Source organism: Heterodontus francisci, chromosome 24 (assembly GCF_036365525.1).
Source record: "Heterodontus francisci isolate sHetFra1 chromosome 24, sHetFra1.hap1, whole genome shotgun sequence".
NCBI classification, from domain to species: Eukaryota; Metazoa; Chordata; class Chondrichthyes; order Heterodontiformes; family Heterodontidae; genus Heterodontus; species Heterodontus francisci.
In genome coordinates, this window is record NC_090394.1 from 27,452,787 (window position 1) to 27,472,812 (window position 20,026).

General features: G+C 43.6%; 1 protein-coding gene across 6 annotated transcripts in view; it reads left to right on the top strand.

The window, feature by feature from the left end:
* The window catches only part of radil (Ras association and DIL domains), a 146,916-nt gene that overhangs the window by 81,831 nt on the left and 45,059 nt on the right, over positions 1-20,026 (top strand). For all 6 annotated transcript variants that reach the window (XR_010977368.1, XR_010977369.1, XR_010977370.1 and 3 more), the window contains one exon: positions 12,992-13,226. Coding sequence is in view for 3 of the 6 variants with exons in the window: in XM_068055796.1 (XP_067911897.1) it covers positions 12,992-13,226 (235 nt within the window). In the remaining 3 variants the exon portion in view is untranslated. The remainder of the gene's footprint in view (positions 1-12,991; positions 13,227-20,026) is intronic.

Sequence of the window (20,026 nt, forward strand, 5' to 3'; positions counted from 1 at the left end):
GGTAGACATGGGGCAACACCAGGCACCATTGTCCACATTGAGGCACACAGTTCACATGCACCTGAACCCCATGGTTAGTCATGGGTGAATGCTGCATTGAGATAACTTGATGTCTGCCTCAATATCCCATCCCAGCAGTGTGGTGTTGCATGTTTACAGTGCCTCAGAGTGACCAACACAGATGCGCCATGAGACTGAGTGACACTGCGTATGTCTATGCTTGCAGGAAAAGCATGCTCAGAATGCCAGGGACCAGCAACGAACCAGAGGTGGAGTGCCTTTCATTGCCATGGTGATACTGATGGAGGAGGAGGCCATGGGGCTCGGATGGGTCACAGCAGGGCAGCCTGTCAGTGAGGGTGAGGCAGGTATAGAAGCTATGGAGAGTGAGTAAATTGATGGTTGCATCCAACATTCCCTAGACCAGGTATGGCCTGTGGCACCTGCATGGGCCTTTAACACCACTGGAAGCTTCTGAACAAGAGGAGGCACCAGGGCTTGGTTGAAGAAGCAGCTGTTTCACTTAAGTCATGTCTCTCCTCCAGGTACAGCTGCAGAAGGGGAACAGACCAGGACTCCTGCCAAACTGGAAAGATCACAGAATACAATGCCATCTCAAGACACTGCATCACCTCAGTCCAGCACATCCTTCACCAGCACAGATATGCTCACATCATAGAGTTGTTACAGAACAGAAGGAGGCCATTTGGTCCATCGAGTCCATACCAGCTCTTTGTAGCACAATCCAATCAGTCCCATTCCCTCGCTCTAGCCCCGTAGCCCTGCAAGTTTATTTCCCTCAAGAGCCCATCCAATTTCCTTTTAAAAACATTGTCCCCACTTTCACCAGCCTCAAAGCCAGTGATTTCCAGGTCACCCAAAACTTTAAATCTGTGACCCCTCGTCCTTGTACCATCAGCTAATGGAAACAGCTTTTCTTTGTCTACCTTATGTAAGCTGTAACAATCTTGTACACCTCTATCAAATCTCTGCTCAATCTTCTTTGCTCCAAGGAGAAAAACCCTAGCTTCTCGAACCTAACTTTGTAGCTAATATCCCTCATCCCTGGAACCATTCTGGTAAATCTCTGCAGCTTCTCAAGGACCCTCACATCCTTCCGAAAGTATGGTGACCAGAACTGAATGCAGTACTCCAGTTGTGGCCTAACCAGAGCTTTATAAAGGTTTAGCATAACTCAATACCTCTATTTATGAAGCCCAAGATCCCATATGCTTTGCTAACTACTCTTTGAATATGTTCTACCACCTTCAAAGATCTGTGCACAAGTAGGGGTCACTGTTTAAAAATAAAGGGTCGCTCATTTAAGATGGAAATGAGGAGAAATGTTTTCTCTGAGTCGTGCCCTAAATCGTATGTTCGTATGTACATGAACCCCCAGGTCCTCTGTCCCTGCCCACTCTTTAAAACTATGCCAATCAGTCTATATTGCCTCTCCCTAACCCTTCTGCCAAAGTGCATCACCTCACACCTCTCAGTATTAAATTCCATCAGCCATTTGTCTGCCCGTTCTGTGAGCCTATCAGTGAGTTTTATTGCACATGTAGAATGGGTGGCACAGTCTGGTAAGCACGGCACAGATGTGCAGAAGGTAGCGGAGGCAGTGACAGCTGCGGCCATTTCCCTCAGCTTCCTGTAGATGGCGAGCCTCAGGTATCATCAGCAAAACATCAGATGCTTCAGCTGCAGCATCAAATGTGTGAAGGTCTGTCAGAGTTTCCAGAGGCAGTGAAATCCCATCCCTGGAGAGTCCATCCATGTCATGAGTGGCTCCATATCTCTGACACATGAATGGCATCCTCCATTGAGAGACTGGCGACACTCATGGAGAGACACACAGAGCATAGCACCAAGTGGATGCAGGGGGTGCACACAGACCTCCATAGCATGGCTTCATTCATGAGATCTATGGAACTGCTCCAGGCAATCAGAGGAGTGCATGTGGGGGCTGAAGAAGGGCAGGCTCAAGGCAATGGCGGTTCCTCTCTAGGCACTACCTTAGCTGAAGACAAATCCTTGGCCCCTTTGATGGTGACACCAAGGCTGCACGCTGGTCTGACGACTGAGTTGGGCCCGAATTGCTCAGCCCCAGTAGGGCTCAGGCACCCAGAAAACGCAAGTCATGGCCAACTAATGCACTGGAGCAAGAAAGGCATTTGTCTGCCTCCACATTAATTCCAGGCACAAGGGGAGCACCAAGTAGAAGTGACCGTAAGCAAGCATGCAAATGCATGGACGAGCACTTGGGATTTCACTGGGTGATAATTTGTTATCTGCAGAAGCATTTAATGTTTAATGGGAGTTAAAGTCTTGATATTCAATGTATAATTACTCTTGTTTTTTATGCAACAGACGTGAAATCACATGGATGGTATGTAAAAGTGAGGGCCTCTGGCGTGCCTGTGTTAACAGAAGGATTTGGCATATAGTACTGACAGGCACAGAGAAATGCTAAGGGTTTAATGGTACAGGCATTGGGTGCCCGCCACTTCCCAATGGCATGAAGTCCTGCTGCAGCATACCACATAACTCCACCACTACCTCCCTGGAGAGACGCAGTCTTTGCAGACATTGGTGCTCGGACATTTTGCTGAAGCTGAGCCTCTGACTATACCCTCTGAGCTGAGTAGTAAAGCCTGGTTCAGGTATAAAATTAAAACCCGACCCGGGCCCGACCCGACCACAGCCAACCCGACCCGGGTCTGAGTCCTTCAATTTTTTTTCATGCCCGACCCAAAAATATCAAACATGTTATTAATACAGAAAAAAAATCACGTCAAAACGTAATTAAAAAGAAAACAATACAAAACAAAACCCGACCCGAGCCGGAACGCTGGACAGAACATAGACCCGACCCAACCTGAACCTGATGCATGTAGTTGGGTTTGGTTGGGTTCAGGTCGGGTAACCAGGCTTTACTGAGTAGCGTCTTCTGTGACCATGAGGCTGCCCTCTAGCCCCCATACGTCCTCTATGTCCAGTGGCTTCCTCTGGCCGCTGGAGCTCCCCTAGCCACTGTACAGCTGCTCCACATGGAGGTCCTGGTGGAGGCTCCATCTAGCTGCACCCCATCTCTGAGCCACTTTCCTCCTCACTGGAGGAGTCAAAGTCTGAAAACATCGACCCCATTGCCAGGTGAAGCTTCTACTGCCATGAGTCTCTTAAGAACCTTGTCCTGCCTCCAGTGGCTGCTGTGGACTTGGGAATACATCTTTCCACTAGCAGCACTTCACTTTGGCCCCACCCTCTGCCGTGTCTCCAAACTTGATAGCATCGACATACAGCCTGCAGACAGCTTCACAGCATGGCAATTCCCTCCACAACTCAATTACCGCTGAGATCTCGCTCCATTTGAGTAGGCAAGGCTCTGAGCCACCATGCATCCTGTGCGCCATTGATAAAATCAGAGAAAGGTAGAGAAATAGCTGACAATTGGCAGTTTAACAACCTTAATTACCCATCTGCCACCGATCTATCAGCCACTGATCGGTCCCGCCGCCCGCATCTGGTAAAATTGGTTGACAGCAGGAAAACATTGGGGAGCCCTGCCTCCATTCTGCCATTCCCACCACCACAGGGCAGGTAAAATTCTGCCTGGATAATCCAGTTTAAGAGGCAACTACTCAGTCATTTTTTTTAATTGAAAAGTGAACAAGCACATTCATGTTTTCAAAGGACTTAAAAAAAAAACAAAAGTGTTCTCCATGTTTGGGGGCTATGTCTTCTGCACATCGGTAAATATCAGAATATGTGAATATAAAATCTATCAACTAGGAACTGGAGGAAAAATATTCTTTAATTCATTCAAGTTGAGCTTGATACAAAAGCTGAGAAAATTAGTTTTTCTAGGATTATAATAATTGTACCTATATAAAATGCAAAATAATGATTATTTGAGACTAGATGTTTTTTGAAGCCTCTAAGCACATTCTATTGGAAATTTATGGCAAATAATTCTGGTAAATGTTGTCTATAAAAGAAAGTATGTAGCTATTATAAAATGTTAGTATTCCACTATACAAGAATTTTATGATCTGGAACCCATAGTTTAGAAATTACTGTTGGCAATATTAGTGGACAAGTGCTTTGCAAGTTCTATTGTCATTCCTCCATTGGTTACTCTTAACACTGGCATTATCCTCTAATTTTAGTGGGTTGATACCTCCTCTACAATAAAGGGTTTATCTGCTAATATCACAATTGGTAAATTCTAGCACATGTTATTTACAGGGACCTAGCTTGGCTGTGTATTTTATGGCTTTAAGGGGGGTGGGGTTATTTTAGTGGAAGGGTAAAAAAACAGGCGCTAAATGGATGCTGTGCTGATTAAACATGCCCCCGTTTGAAAGTCTGATTTTAGCATGGAAGTTTGGTGCTAAACGTGCTAAATCAGACACCTGTAGGTTTAGTGCCAAATGCTAATTGGACACAATTTTCACAAGAGCAGTATATGTGGGCTCCACTCGCCCTTTTCCACTGAACTTATAGCGTATGCTGACTGATGCACAGCAGCACATTTCGGGATGGCTCAGAGACTGACTGAGAAGGTGCACAGGTTCACGGATATGGCACTGGAGGTCCTGGTGGAGGAGGGATGTCCTGTACCTGCAGTGGGGAAGGAGTCCACCTTCTGCGTAGAGAGAAACAGAGTCAACGTTTCAGGTCTGTGACCCTGAAATGTTGACTCTGTTTCTCTCTACACAGATCCTGCCAGACCTGCTGAGTGTTTCCGGCACATTCTGCTCTCGTTTCAGGGTTCCAGCATCCGCAGTATTTTGCTATATAAGAAGTCCACCTTGTCCTCCTGTCCCACTCTCCTGAAGCAGCTGGTGCTGCCCTGCCTGGCCTCATGCCCTCCCATTCCTCTTGCAGACCAAATGGGACCCATTGCAAAATGTCAATGATCAAGCACTCCCTTCCTCCTGGTGACTCCTATAAGGCGTCTAATAGAGTAGCACAACACTTACTTTTTTAAGTGAAGTTGTCAGAGAATTGCTGGAGTAAATATTAACAATGTTTGTGAAGTCTTGACAAAGTGTCCCAGAAAATCTCCGCAAGTGATTCAAAAGTCCTCTTCAAACCTGCATCAGCGAATGAACAGTAAAAAATGATGAAAACTTTTAAGTGCTCAAAATCCTCTGCAAAGACTTAAATAAAAACAAAACATGCTGGAAATACTCAGCAGGTCTGGCAGCATCTGTGGAGAGAGAAGCAGAGTTAATGTTTCAGGTCAGTGACCTTAACGTTAACTCTGCTTCTCTCTCCACAGATGCTGCCAGACCTGCTGAGTATTTCCAGCATGTTTTGTTTTTATTTCAGATTTCCAGCATCTGCAGTATTTTGCTTTTATTCCTCTACAAAGACTTGTTTACTCCTAGTCAGCTGGTCGCTGTTAGGAGAGGGCAGTAGTTCAAGTGCTATCCACCAAATTGCTGTGCAGCCTCCTTAACAAGTGTTAACAGGCCATTTAAGTGGTTATCAACCTCTTAACGATCCTCCAGGTGGCTGTTCCTATTACAAGCTTCAACTCCTTTACCGGGATAGCGACTTGTGCTAAACATGGGCTATACGAACATTTCAGCTTAAGACCCAATCTTGGCCAGCTCGGAGGCTATTTAGTGTCGATAGCATCTGGGGAAAATTGCCCCCTAACTCTTTCCTGTGCCCTTGGGCTAAGCTTTGTCCTCTTTGTGGGTTTGGACACAGCTAAAGGAGACAACCCTATATATACTGTGTGCTCCACGTTTTCTCCAAAAACTTGCAGCGTCAATTTTATCTCTGCAGGCAAGTTTACAATCCTCAATGCAGCCTGTGTGGTGATGCTGTAAGTTTCAGAGAAGAAAGGAACATCCAATGTGTACAGCAAAAATAATCTCAAATCTAAAACTCTATTCCCATGTTAGCAGCAAGTATGGTAGCACAATAACATACCGGCTTTACTCCTTTCTCATTTTTCAAGTATTATTTGTGTCTGAATCCAAAGCCACACAACTGATAGCTTCATTAGTTCTCAGATAACTGGATGGAACAGCATCATTTTTTCATTCAGCAAAAGTTCAAAAGTTTACTTTCCAATGTGCCACATTACTGTAGAGCACTGGTGCAGCAATTCAATGTTGTAACGGTTTGGCTGAAAGTTTATAGGAAAATCAAAGTAAGCTGATTCACAAATGCTTACTAAGAGCAAGTCTTAGTATCTCATCATAAGAAAATGATTTTTGCTTCACCCCCGAGCATAGGCAGAACTAGTGTGATAGAAGTTGAAGTTCGTCAATCATTTGCCTTGTATTTCTACTTGATGTGTAATGCTAGTCCCAGTGCAGAGGAGATTACAATTGAAACCTCTATTCCCATGACAGTGTACAGTAACTTATTTTTTCTGGGGGTAATTAAAAAACTTTGGATAAATATCAGTGAGATGAATTTTCCCTAGTCCAAACCATCTTAAGGTTAATGTTCTGAATGGTGAAATTGCAAATAGTTGTAACTCTGCTGCTGCTGTCATCCTATACTGGCAGTACCCGGGTAGTTCTGGCATCTCATCTGCATAATGGTACCAAACAATGAACGAAGAAGAAATCACATTTGGCTTAGCAGAAAACTAAACAGTACAAGTGATTTAAAATAAACATTAAAAGAAACTAGCTGCTCAACTGTCACGAATATGCTAAGTATATGACTTTAAACATTTTCAAAGAAAATTGGTTTATAAAAGCACAGTCCTGTACCACTGCACTAGCTTTTAATTGTGGGACTGGATTTTTAAAGCCCAGTGGGGGCAGGAGCAGGTGTGCACGCGATTTGAAGATCACGTTCTCTGAGATCAGCACTGGGTCTCGCTGCCCCCAGAACGTGACACCATTTTTAAAGGGATGCTGGGAGAGAGGGAACAGCAATCCCGCACACCTCCAATTAATTGCCTTTTGAGCTTATTGTGACACTTATTAGCAGGCTTGTCAGCAGCAGTTTGGGATTTTTAAAGGAAGGGCAAGGGAAGAAAGTCATATCTGGAATACGGCAAGATTTAGAAGACGTAAACAATGCAAAGTGCATGAGGGCTATGGGAAGGGGACTGTTTAACATGATGCAGAAGTCTAAAATAAAGCTCAGCTGCTCCAAAAGTGCCACATAGTAGCCATTGCTGGAGCTGTAAGACTTGCTTTTCTCAGTGGTGAGTGGCAGGAATCTGGAGAGGGATGTGAGGCCACTGGCATCACTTGGGCACCTGGGGTTAGCAGGGGAAGGCCTGGTGAACACACAAAGCCCAGGTGAGGGAGTTCAGATGGGAAGAGGCTACTCTGACATTGGACGGAGCAGCCAGGATGAGATTCAGCAGATGCAACCTACTGGACAGCTGGAGGCCAGAGGTGCAGTGGGGGGCTGCAAGGGTAAGAAGGCGCTGCCCAAGACATCGGATATACCATGCAAGAGTCAGTTACCTGCAAATGACAGAGCGCCAATGCCGTACAGGACTGCGCTTATCCAGGCAGATGGTCTTGGACATTTGTGTCCTGATCTACAATAATCTGAGGCCTCGTAGCCCTCACAGCAGTCCCTTACCTGCAGCCATCAAGGTCTCGTTCAGCCTGAATTTCTATGCAACCAGGTTGGTCCAGGGAACAGCTGCAGACCTAGGTGGCATCTCGTAGTCAGCAGCCCATCACGCCATCAGGCAGGTCACGGATGCCGCGTTCCGCAGGGTGGGCGTCTATATCCACTTTGACACAGATGGCCCTGCGCAGGCAACGAGGGCATTGGGTTTAGCCTCCACCGCTGGATTCTCCCAGGTGTAGGGGTCCATTGATTGTGTCCATGTGGCCACTAAGGCAGCCAGTGACTGGCCAGTGAAAACCATCAACAGGAAGGGCTTCCACTCTCTCGACGTCCAACAACTGGTCTGCGACCACAAGAGCTTCCTCCATGTGTGTGCTCGCATTCTCCCTTATCCTCCACCAGTCCGGGTTGCCTTGGATCATCACACCATCCTCCAAAGTGTGTGGATAGATCCAAGGGGATAAGTGAAATCTCTTGAAGATATGGCTACTGACCCCTCTATGGCAACCTCAGAGAGAGGCGATACAACCAATGCCACTTGCTCAGCAGGCCAACCATTGAACAGACCATCGGGCTTCTGAAGAATGATTCCAGTGCCTGGATCGGGTGGGTGGCAACCTCCAGTACCCTCCTGCAAGTGTCTTGGTTATTGTGATGTTCTGCTGCACTGTCCGTAAGGTGGTCCTCCAGAGAGTTGTGGACCTTGAGGACAGTGAGGCCTTGGAAGGAGACAGCTCATCAGGGAAGGAGCAGGAGTAAGAGGGGGTGGAGGGGGATAACACTGAACGGAGAGGTACCTCTGCTGTACAACGAAGTGGCCTCCTCCTACCCTCCGGGAAGAAGACCTTCCTACTCTCCCTCATGGCTTCCAGCATTAGATCCAAATTTTCATCGATGAAGTGATGGTCTGCCCTGCCCCTAGTTCCAAGCCTCCAGCTCCTCTGTGACATCTCATTTCCCTCTGGTGCAGTGGAAGGTTTTGGCACAAAACACAGATCTCACCCTCAGGACAACCAGCAACCTCAGTGATGGCTGCTGTGGGGTGTCTACATTAGCTCCACACTTCATCTGACCCACCTGCATTCCTGGCTCCACTGGCTCTAAGTGGTCAGGAAACCCATCTCCATACCAATTAAGGACTCACCCATTTGAAAATCTAAACCTGAATCAGTTTCCCACCAGAGGCAGGTTTCTGACCCAAAACCAGAGCTGGCTCCTGTTTCCCGTCTCTGTAACAAAAATCCAGTCCATGGTATTTTACCAACCTCCTCTCGTAATATGCTTGCACAAGTGGTAAAGCTCATTAGCCCCTTGAATGGCAATGTATTGGCAGAGGTCCACTGAGGTTGGGACAGATATTGCTCACAATGAATTCTTCCCTTCAGTTATTACTGTCAGTCTTTGCATTTGTTCTTATTTCAGGGCCTAGTTGTAAATGAGCTTTTTCTTTCAAATCAGCAAGCTTAAAAATTTGAAGAATTTAAATAAGTACAGTCTTTAATCCCAAGGAGGCACAGAATGGGACTCATCATTTATTCTGCTCAGCAAATGGCTATAAATCCAAATAAAAGCACTGCTTACTCAGGTTACGTCAGGTCACATTCTGTAAATATCTCTGGCACCAAACGCATAGTGGAGTGCTATGAATTAATTCAAATTAATCCATGTGATTTATAAGTTTATTTAAACTTGTGTTCATACCCTTGTGGTTTAGTAAGTTCCAGACATGAGGAATCTACATTCTTTTTCCTTTGTGAACAGGAATAGACATGGGGCAAATTATTGGCACAGTTGAATAATCAAACAATTTGGACAGACATAAATATTTAACTGACAACTAAATTCCCTCTGGAGGTTAAAAAAGTGTATCACAAAAACAGCCCAGTGGCTCAGTACCTTAAGGGGTAACTGAGCAACAGAGATAGAATTCGGTGAGCTAGCTACATAACAACCAGCCACCGTGCCCCTGGCCAGCAAGACCAAGTCCACCAGGCTTCCTGCTTCTGATTGCTATCTAGTAACTCTTGACAGAAAGTCCACAGCAGTGGACAGGATCAGACTCAGTTTTGATGTCCTACCCCCACTAGAGTAGCCGAAGACTCACTCAGTAAATACATAACACAAAAATGCCCCCAAATCGTGATCATAAAAGAGGCCATAAGGGAAGTATATTTGGAAATGAACATGCCAGAAGGCTATGGTTTAGGATATCTTTCAAAAAAGGTACAGCTTATGGTGCATTGTCCAGATGGTACTCTGCACTGTATGTGAATTTGGCCTAAGTCTAGATGCAAGAGTGCTTAATAATACTGTTAACTGCAAAGTGGACATACGAACATACGAGTTAGGAGCAGAACTAGGCCCCTCGAGCCTGCACCGCCATTCAATAAAATCATGGCTGATCTGATTATCTCAACTCCACATTCCCACTTGCCCCCAATAACCTTTCACCACCTTGCTTATCAAGAATCTATCAACCTCTGCCTTAAAAATATTCAAAGACTCTGCTTCCACTGCCTTTTGAGGAAGAGAGTTCCAAAGACTCACGACCCTCTGAAAGAAAAAAATTCTCCTCATCTCTGTCTTAAATGGGTGACCCCTAGTTCTAGATTCTCCCAAAGGGGAAACATCCTTTCCACATCCACCCTGTCAAGACCCCTCAGAATCTTATATGTTTCAATCAAATCACCTCTTACTCTTCTAAGTTCCAGCAGACATAAGCCTAGCCCGTCCAACCTTCCCTCATAAGACAACCCACCCATTCCAGGTATTAGTCTAGTAAACCTTCTCTGAATTACTTCCAATGCATTTACATCCTTCCTTAAATAAGGAGACCAATACTGTACACAGTACTCCAGATGTGGTCTCACCAATGCCCTGGATAGCTGAAGCATAACCTCCCTACTCAATTCCCTTGCAATAAATGATAGCATTCTATTAGCTTTCCTAATTACTTGCTATACCTGCATACTAACCTCTTGCAATTCATGCACTAGAACACCCAGATCCCTCTGCATCTCAGAGCTCTGCAATCTCTCACCATTTAGATAATATGCTTCTTTTTTATTCTTCCTGCCAAATTGGACAATTTCACATTTTCCCACATTATACTTCATTTGCCAGATCTTTTCCCACTCACTTAACCTATCTATATCCCTTTGTAGCCTCCTGATGTCCTCTTCATAACTTGCTTTCCTACCTATCTTTGAGTCATCAGCAAATTTAGCAAACATACCTTTGATCCCTTCATCCAAGTCATTTATATAAATTGTAAAAAGTTGAAGCCCCAGCATTGACCCCTGTGGCACACCACTCGTTATCTCTTGCCAACCAGAAAATGACCCATTTATGCCTACTCTCTGTTTTCTGTTAGCTAGCCAATCTTCTATCCATGCCAAAATGTTACCCCCGACAGCATGAGCTTTTATTTTCTGCAATAACCTTTGATGTGGCACCTTATCAAATGCCTTCTGGAAATCTAAGTACAGTACATCCACCAGTTCCCCTTTATCCACAGCACATTATTTCTTCAAAGAACTACAGTAAATTGGTTAAACATGATTTTCCTTTCACAAAACCGTGTTGACTCTGCCTGATCACCTTGAATTTTTCTAAATGCCCTGCTATAACGTCTTTAATAATAGCTTCTAACATTTTCCCTATGACAGATGTTAAGCTAACTTGCCTGTAGCTTCCTATTTTCTGTCTCCCTTTTTGAATAAACGGGTTACATTGGCTATTTTCCAATCTAATGGAACCTTCCCTGAATCTAGGGAATTTTGGAAAATCAAAACCAACACATCAACTATCTCACTAGCCACTTCTTTTAAGACCTTAGGATGATGTCCATCAGGACCCGACTTGCCAGCCCGCAGCTCCAACAATTTGTTCAGTACCACTTCCCTGGTGATCTGTAATTTTCTTGAGTTCCTCCGTCCCTTCCATTGCCTGATTTACAGCTATTTCTGTGATGTTACTTGTATCCTCTATGGTGAAGACTGATGCAAAATACCTGTTCAATTTATCTGCCATCTCCTTATTTTCCCTTATTAATTCCCCAGACTCACTTTCTATAGGACCAACGCCCACTTTGTTAACTCTTTTCTTTTTTAAATATCTATAGAAGCTCTTACTATCTTTCTTTATACTTCTCACCAGCTTTCTCTCATACTCTAATTTTTCTTCCTTGCTAATCCTTTAGTTGTTCTTTGCTGCTTTTTATATTCTGCCCAATCTTCTGACTTGCCACCCATCTTTGCACAATTCTATGCTTTTTCTTTATGTTTGATACTATCTTTAACTTTTTTTGTTAACCACGAATAGTGGGTCCTCCCCTTGGAATTTTTCTTTCTCGTTTGAATGTATCTATTCTGTGTATTCTGAAATATCCCCTTAAATGTCTGCCACTGCATCTCCATTGACCTATCCCTTAACCTACTTTGCCAGTTCACTTTTTACTAGCTCTGCTTTCATGCCCTCGTAATTGCCCTTATTTAACTTTAAAATACTAGTCTTGCACTCTTCTGTCCCTCAAACTGAATGTAAAATTCAATCATATTATGATCGCTGCTGTCTAGGGGTGCCTTCACTATGAGGTCATTAATTAATCCTGTCTCGTTTCACAATACCAGGTTTAGTATAGCCTGATCTCCGGTTGGCTCCAGAACGTGCTGTTCTAAGAAACTATCCCGAAAACATTTTATGAATTCCTCATCTAGGCTACCTTTGCCCATCTGATTTTTCCAATCTATGTATAGATTAAAATCTCCCATGATTACTGCTGTACCTTTCTGACAAGCACCTATTATATCTTCCTTTATACCCCATCCAACTGTGTGTTTACTGTTAGGGGGCCTGTGCACCCTCCCCCAAGTGACTTCTTGCCTTTATCATTTCTCATCTCGACCCAAACCTCTTCTGCATCCTGGTTTCCTAAGCTTAGGTCATCCCTCTCTATTGTGCTAATACCATCATTAATTAACAGAGCCACCCCTCCTATTTTTCCTAATTTCCTGTCCTTCCTAAATGTCATGTACCCTTCAATATTCAGGTCCCAATCTATGTCATCCTGCAGCCATGACTCTGTAATGGCTATCAGATCGTACTTAGTGCAAATAGCAATAAATATCAGTTCATCTGTTTTGTTTCAAATGCTATGTGCATTCAGATACAGAGCCTTTAATTTTGTCTTTTTATTATTTTTGTAACCTCTAGCCTTGTCCGCTGATTTGCTCTTAGATTTATAATCACTGTCCCTTCCTGTCACGGTCTGTTTATCTTTTCCCTTATTAATAACTTTCTCTCTTGCCTTGTCTCTACTCTGGACATAAGTTTAATCTTGAGCGTTACTTTTCCTTATCTTGAAAAGTACATGGGCATGGATTAAATAAAAACATCATCATTGTTCTTTGTTTTACAGTCTCTCTATGTTACACTGCCTGCCTTCTTGGATTGTAGTCCCTTTCAGACTGAGAGTGGACATTGCTGGATGAATTCTTCTCTTCCAGAGCCAGTTCGCAACATCATGCAAATATACCAGACAACATTGGACCTGCTCCACCAATACGAGGTGCACCCTGAAATTGCAGCACAGATGTTTGCTTACCTTTTCTTCTTCTCTAATGCCTCCCTCTTCAATCAGCTCATGGATAGGGGTAAGTTTAACAATGTACAATTACATTTTTAGATGGAATTACATAAACTTTCACAACACAGGAACAGGCCATGAGCCTCCTTCCATCCGTCTTCATCTAATCCTATCAACGCACCCTTCTATTCCTTTCTCCCTCATGTAATATTCTAGCTTTCTCTTAAATGCATTTAAGCTTCTCGCTTCAACCACTGAATGGGCTTGATTTTCAATCCAGGGTTGGAACCCGATGCCCGGATAATTTCTGGGTCCTGACCTCACGATGCAGTTTTTAAATGTAGATGCACCTCCCCTCCCCCAGCGGAAAGCTTGGCACCCAATTAGTGGCGCCAAGCTCTGCCAGGAAGCAGGAGCTGCTTGCTGAGCACAATCATCAAAGGCAACTGGGTCTGCTGCTGCCTCGCAGAGAGAGGAGGCAAGACATCGGAGGGTCAGCATCCTCACTGTGCAGAGAAGAGGCCAAACAGCCAACTAAAAGATACTATGCCTGATCTCACACAAAAACCCCTAGTGGCAAAAAAAATTACTTAATTCCTCCTTGCATTGAACCCGACAGCTATATAATAACGTGCATCAGACTGTTCAGGTTCGGGAATTGAAAATTGCCTTCTGGCTCTCCCCGAACTGTTAACAACCTCCTCAAGGAGCTTAACAGGCCATTAATTGAAGGCAAGCGGGTGATTGAAAATCCCGGCCCATGTGGTAGCAACTTCCACATTCTCACCACTCTCTGAATAAAGAAGTTTCTCCGGAATTTTGTGTTGGATTTATTAGTGACTATCTTATAATTATGGCCTCTAATTTTGGTCAACCCCCGCAAGTGGAAATATCTCTACACCTACTGTATCAAACCCCTTCTTAACAGGTCATAATTCTAATAGTTCACCTCTAAGTCTTGTCTTTGCTGGAAAGAAGAGCCCCAACCTGTTTAATCTTTCCTGATCGTAATGTTGCTGGATTGCAAGGGCCAGGAAATTTTCTAAAAGATAGAACAAGGCTTGTGTAACAAAACATGAGAGTTAATGTTGCAGGCAGCCTTTAATAATGCAGATGTAGCCTACAGGTTATCTACAGACCCTGCCTGCTGGGATTAATAAAGCAGTGTAAATCTATCTTTACTATCCGAGTGTGGAAAATATCTCATTCCAGGTGGAACCTGCACATGCTCACTTGTCTATGCTTTAGTGTAGCAATAGAAATATAATAAAATACAGGTTATAGTACTGTTCTGAGAGAGGAGGTGGATAAAACAGCAATTTTTGCAAATCCATAAAAGGCTGTAATTTGTATTATCAGACGAGGGAAAAATCAGTGGGGTAACATCAGAGTGTTATCATTGCTGTTTGCTTTTCAATGACTCCCACTGGAAAGCGTGCATATGCAGACATTGTAAGACGACAGGTCAAAACTCAACCGGTTTGCCTCTCATCATCAAATACATGCCCAGAGACACGATCTGGAATTTATATAAAGAATAGCCACTTAGGTAAGGTACTGGAGCACAACTAGCACATGCAGCACTATATCCCAGTGTTAGCCAATGCCTTGAGGATAAAAGGCAATTCCTTGTATTAAAAAATATGAAACATCTTTTAGGAGAGGTATGGTAGCACTCCATATTGGTGCTTCAGTGCACTATGCCATGGGTGATGGGAGCTAGTTTCCCAATAGGATGAAAATGTAAAAACAATGCCCCCCACCCCCAGCACTATGTATCTGAGCAGCTTGATTAAGAGTATCATTGGCCGAATTAGGAAGCAGCTTTCTTACAATCTTGAATGGTGTAGAGAGAATAAATTAATATCTGGAGAAATGCGGGGATCGGGGAAGAAAAGGCATTAATGTTGGTGCTGAATGATCACTAGCTGCAGACTCCCTCCATATCAGTTACTACAAGTATATTTTGCTGTTTTAAAACATTCATTTGCTTTTGTGCAGAAACTGCATGCAGTTTTTTAATAGCATTATTAAGGATGGCACCCTTGGGATGCCTTCTCAACAGGCACCATTTCTCATTGGTCTTGCAGCCAATGAGTGCAATAAATGAAAATATGTGGTCATAAAAACCATGCCGCCCATCATCACCACAACAGCAGTCTTTCTGCCACAGCATTATGTCCATATTAGATATTCTAAACAGAATCTTACAAATAAGCTCAAAATTTTGAATTGCACTTAAAAGAAAAAAAACACAGATTGGTGACATCATAGGGTGCCTAAAAAGACAATTGAAAATCACCATTTCTGAATACATTCTGAATATATAACTAAAAGGATGGTCATAGAAGAGTTGGATGGTCATAGAAGAGTTGTATCAAACTGTTGAATTTTGACACATCGGGGAGTTACTGAGTCTCTTTAAGGTGAAGGAAAATCTGCTTTGTGTATCACAGCACAAAATGAACAGCATCAATGATTAAAAGCAAGCAAGACAACAGCTGCTCGCACCATTGTAATCTTCATTGTGAAAGAACAAGCATCAGGGATTTAACCCGTTCCCTTTGGTAGTTGAGTCAGTTCAGTGTCGGACTCAGGACTGGAAGGTCTTCGAATCCCAGCATCGTTGTGAAATTCAGTTTGGGCAGCTCAGGTAGAGTTGGACTTGCACTCAGAAGACTTTTGGTTTAAATCCCAGCAGGATATAAGAAGGTGTAGCGACAGAACAGTGCTGTCCGTGTTTTTGCTATTTCCCTAGGTATTCAGCAATGGTCATTTCATGCCTAATGGAGGCCAACCTCTGTAGAATCAATGGATGGAAAATGAAGTGGGCAGTGTTCTTGTGAAGTTCCATAATGTGCTATTGAACAAAAAGAACAAAGAACAGTACAGCACAGGAACAGGCCATTCGGCCCTCCAAGCCTGCGCCGATCTTGATGCCTGTCTAAACTAAAACCTTCTGCACTTCTGGGGACCATATCCCTCTATTCCCATCCTATTCATGTATTTGTCAAGATGCTTCTTAAACGTCGCTATCGTACCTGCTTCCACCTCCTCCCCCGGCAGCAAGTTCCAGGCACTCACCACCCTCTGTGTAAAGAACTTGCCTCGCACATCCCCTCTAAACTTTGCCCCTCGCCTATGTCCCCTAGTAACTGACTCTTCCACCCTGGGAAAAAGCTTCTGACTATCCAACATTTTCCACCACCAGTGGATACTTGGAAAATTGCTCCTTTTAACCTGACTTCCCATATTTAAGCCACTGTGCACTGATTTTTGAAGCCCATGGTCAACCTTCCTCCAGGGACAATACATAAAAGGAAGAAATTCATTGAATGTATGGGTGGGAAACTGAACTAAGCATGGCTTGAATAATTGCTAAAAATGAAAATTACCCTAATTTAAATTTTCAAAGTTTTCCCATGATAAATTATAAATTAAAATGTTTATGTTGTTACGACCAGGTGAGAAAGAGGTCTAGGGTTCCCTTTCAGCCTTCACCTGGTCTTACTGTAACAGGGTTTTATTTTTTAAACACACTATTTTTAACACCCCCCTGGTGAATCCTTGTTCAACGCTTTCCAATTAAAAGCCAAAGAAACCAACACACACACACAGGTTTTCTTAGGTTTAAGAAAAATTGAAATTTTATTAAACTTAAGAACTCTAATTCGGTTAACGCCTACGGATACACGCTGCACCCCACGCTAGCATGCATATGCGATACGCACATGCAAATAGAGACAGAAAAGAGCAGAAGAAAAATAAAATGGAAAGGTTTGAGGCAATGTCTGAAGAATCTTTGGTTACGGGTCATTAAGCTCACTGTATAGTCCTTAGTTGTAGGTAGATCTTGCTTTTTGTTGGGGCCCAGTATTCTTCTTAAACCTTGTTCATTGTAGGAGACCTTTCTCTCTTGGGGTTCATGTGTCTTCATTGGATTCCAAAGCTGGTGAGAAAGAGATTGGAGCAGACAGAAGAGAGATGTTCTCAGTCCAGGAGCAAAACTGCCTTCTGCCAGTTCAAACACTGTCTCTACAACTTAAAACTCCCCAAGTTGGCCAGCAGGGTGGTCACGTGACTGACTGATTTGACCAGGTCTGTTCTGTGTATTGTAGGGGAGCAGGGGATGGCTCCTTTGTTCCAACACTGTCTGCTAATATGCAAAAATGTCTTTCTGGCCAGGGGCCTGGCAATTCCTTGTAACAGGCCTTCTCTTCTTCCCAGCAACAATTTGAAATTTAATGTCCATGTGGCGAAATTAATGTGCCTCATTCTTGGCAGGTGGTGGACTGCATGACAATGTTTTGACTGTGATTCTTTCCCATATTTTTTCTAATAATAGTAAATGACCACTAGCTTTGATTCTTCCATTGGGAGTAGTATGTTGATACTTTTCTCTGTGACCAGGAACATACTGAGTTTAACTTAAAACTGCACTGAGAATTAGGCTTCTTGGATTCAGTTCAAAGTACAGTTGGAACCTTGATTTCTCAAAAAGTGGCTATTACTTAAAACATTGCAGTATTTGGATTGCTTTTTCTTAAGTAGGTTTCCTACTGGATAAGAGAAAAAAAGATAAAGAGGAGGTACTTAAAAGGTTGGCAGTCCTCAAAGTAGAAAAGTCACCTGCTCCAGAAAGGATGCATCGTAGGTTACTGAGGGAACTGAGTGTCAAAATTATGAAGGCTCTGACCATAATCTTCCAATCCTCCTTGGATGTGGGTATGATGCCAGAGGACTAGAGGATTGCAAATGTCACAGCCCTGTTAAAAAAGGGGAGCGTCAAAGTCATTTACAGCACAAAAAGAGACCCATCGAGTCCAATGTCGGCTCTCCATGGAGTTATCCAGTCACTCCCACACCCCCACACCCCCTGCTCGATCCCCGTAGCCCTGCAAGTTTATTTCCTTCAAGCACCCATCCAATTTCCTTTTGAAATCATTGATTGTCTCAACTGCCACCACCCCACAGCAGATTCCAGATCATTACCACATGTTGTGTAAGAAGGATTTTCCTCATATTCCCCCTGCATCACTTGCCTAAAGCCTTCAACCTGTGTCCGCTCGGCCTTGTACCATCACTTAATCGGATCAGTTTTTCATGGTCTAATTTATCTAAGCCTGTCATAATCTTGTACACCTCTATGAAATCTCCCCTCAATCTCCTTTGTTCTAAGGATAACAAACCCAGCTTTTACAACCTAACCTTGCAACTAAAATCCCTCATCCCTGGAATCATTCTGGTAAATCTCCTCTGTACCCTCTCAAGGACCTTCACATCCTTCCTAAAGTGTGGATGCAATACTTCAGTTGGGGCCTAACCAGAGCTTTATAAAGGTTCAGCATAACTTCCCTACTTTTGTACTCAATGCCTCTATTTATGAAGCCCAAGATCCCATATGCTTCAAAGATCAATGCACATGCACCCACAGGTCCCTCTGTTCCTGCACACTCTTTAGAACTGTGCCATTAAGTATATATTGCCTCTCCCTATTCCTTCTGCTAAAATACATCACCTCACACTTGTCTGTATTAAATTCCATCTGCCACATGTCTGCCCTTTCTGCTAGTCTATGTCCTGCTGCAGGCGGTTCATATCATCCTCATTGTTTGCCACATCTCCAAGTTTGGTGTCATCGGCAAATTTTGAGATTCTAATCTGTATTCCAAGATCCAAGTTTTTTTTTTATTATTCGTTCCTGGGATGTGGGTGCTGCTGGCTAGGCCAGCATTTATTGCTCATCCCTAATTGCCCTTGGAAGGTGGTGGTGAGCTGTCTTCTTGAACTGCTGCAGTCCATGTGGGGTAGGTACACCTACAGCACTGTTAAGAAGGGAGTTCCAGGATTTTGACCCAGTGATAGTGAAGGAAGATATAGTTCCAGGTCAGGATGGTGTATGGCTTGGAGGGGAAATTGCAGGTGGTGGTGTTTCCATGCATCTGCTGCCCTTGTCCTTCTAGCTGGTAGAAGTCACAGGTTTGGAAGGCGCTGTCTAAGGAGCCATGGTGTGTTGTATATAGCGTTGTGCATGTAGATAGCAAAAAAAGCAGTGGTCCTAGCACTGACCCTTGGGGAACAACACTGTCTACCATCCTCCAGTCTGAAAAACAACCATTTACTATGGCTTGCTGTTTTCTGTCCTTAAGCCAATTTTGTTATACTTCAAGCAACATTGGACTGTAAATTTGCAGGGACTTTAACTTTTCTATTTTAAATGTTGTTTATATCTTCATAGTGTTAAAGAATTTAGTTTTTATTAATTAAACAGTTAATTTGTTGATTTAAAGATACCTGGTTTGGTTAGCCTCATTTGGGGGTTAATAGATGGTACAATTTGTCTGGGTCTTTCTTTAATTTAGAAAGTTTAAAAATTATATATTAGGCGACCTGTGGCGGGACGGGATTTAATTAACAGTGCGTTTCTCCCATCACAATCAGAATCGTATATTTTGATTGGGGGCTTTGACTGGAGCGATCGGTAACACTTGTAGATGATGGACAGGCTTTGGGGAATCAGGAGGTGGGTTACTCACCACAGAATTCCCTGACCTGCTCTTGTAGCCACAGTATTTATGTGGCTGCTCCAGTTCAGTTTCTGGTCAATGGTAACCCCCAGGATGTTGATAGTGGGGGATTCAGTGATGATAATGCTGTTGAATGTCAAGGGGAGATGGTTAGATTTTCTCTTATAGGAGATTGTCATTGCCTGGCACTTGTGTGGTGCGAATTTACTTGCCGCTTATTAGCCCAAACCTGAATGTTGTCTGGGTCTTACTGCATATGCTTCAGTGTCAGGAGTTGCGAATGGTACTGAATATCGTACAATCATCAGCGAACATCCTCACCTTATGATGGAGGGGAGGT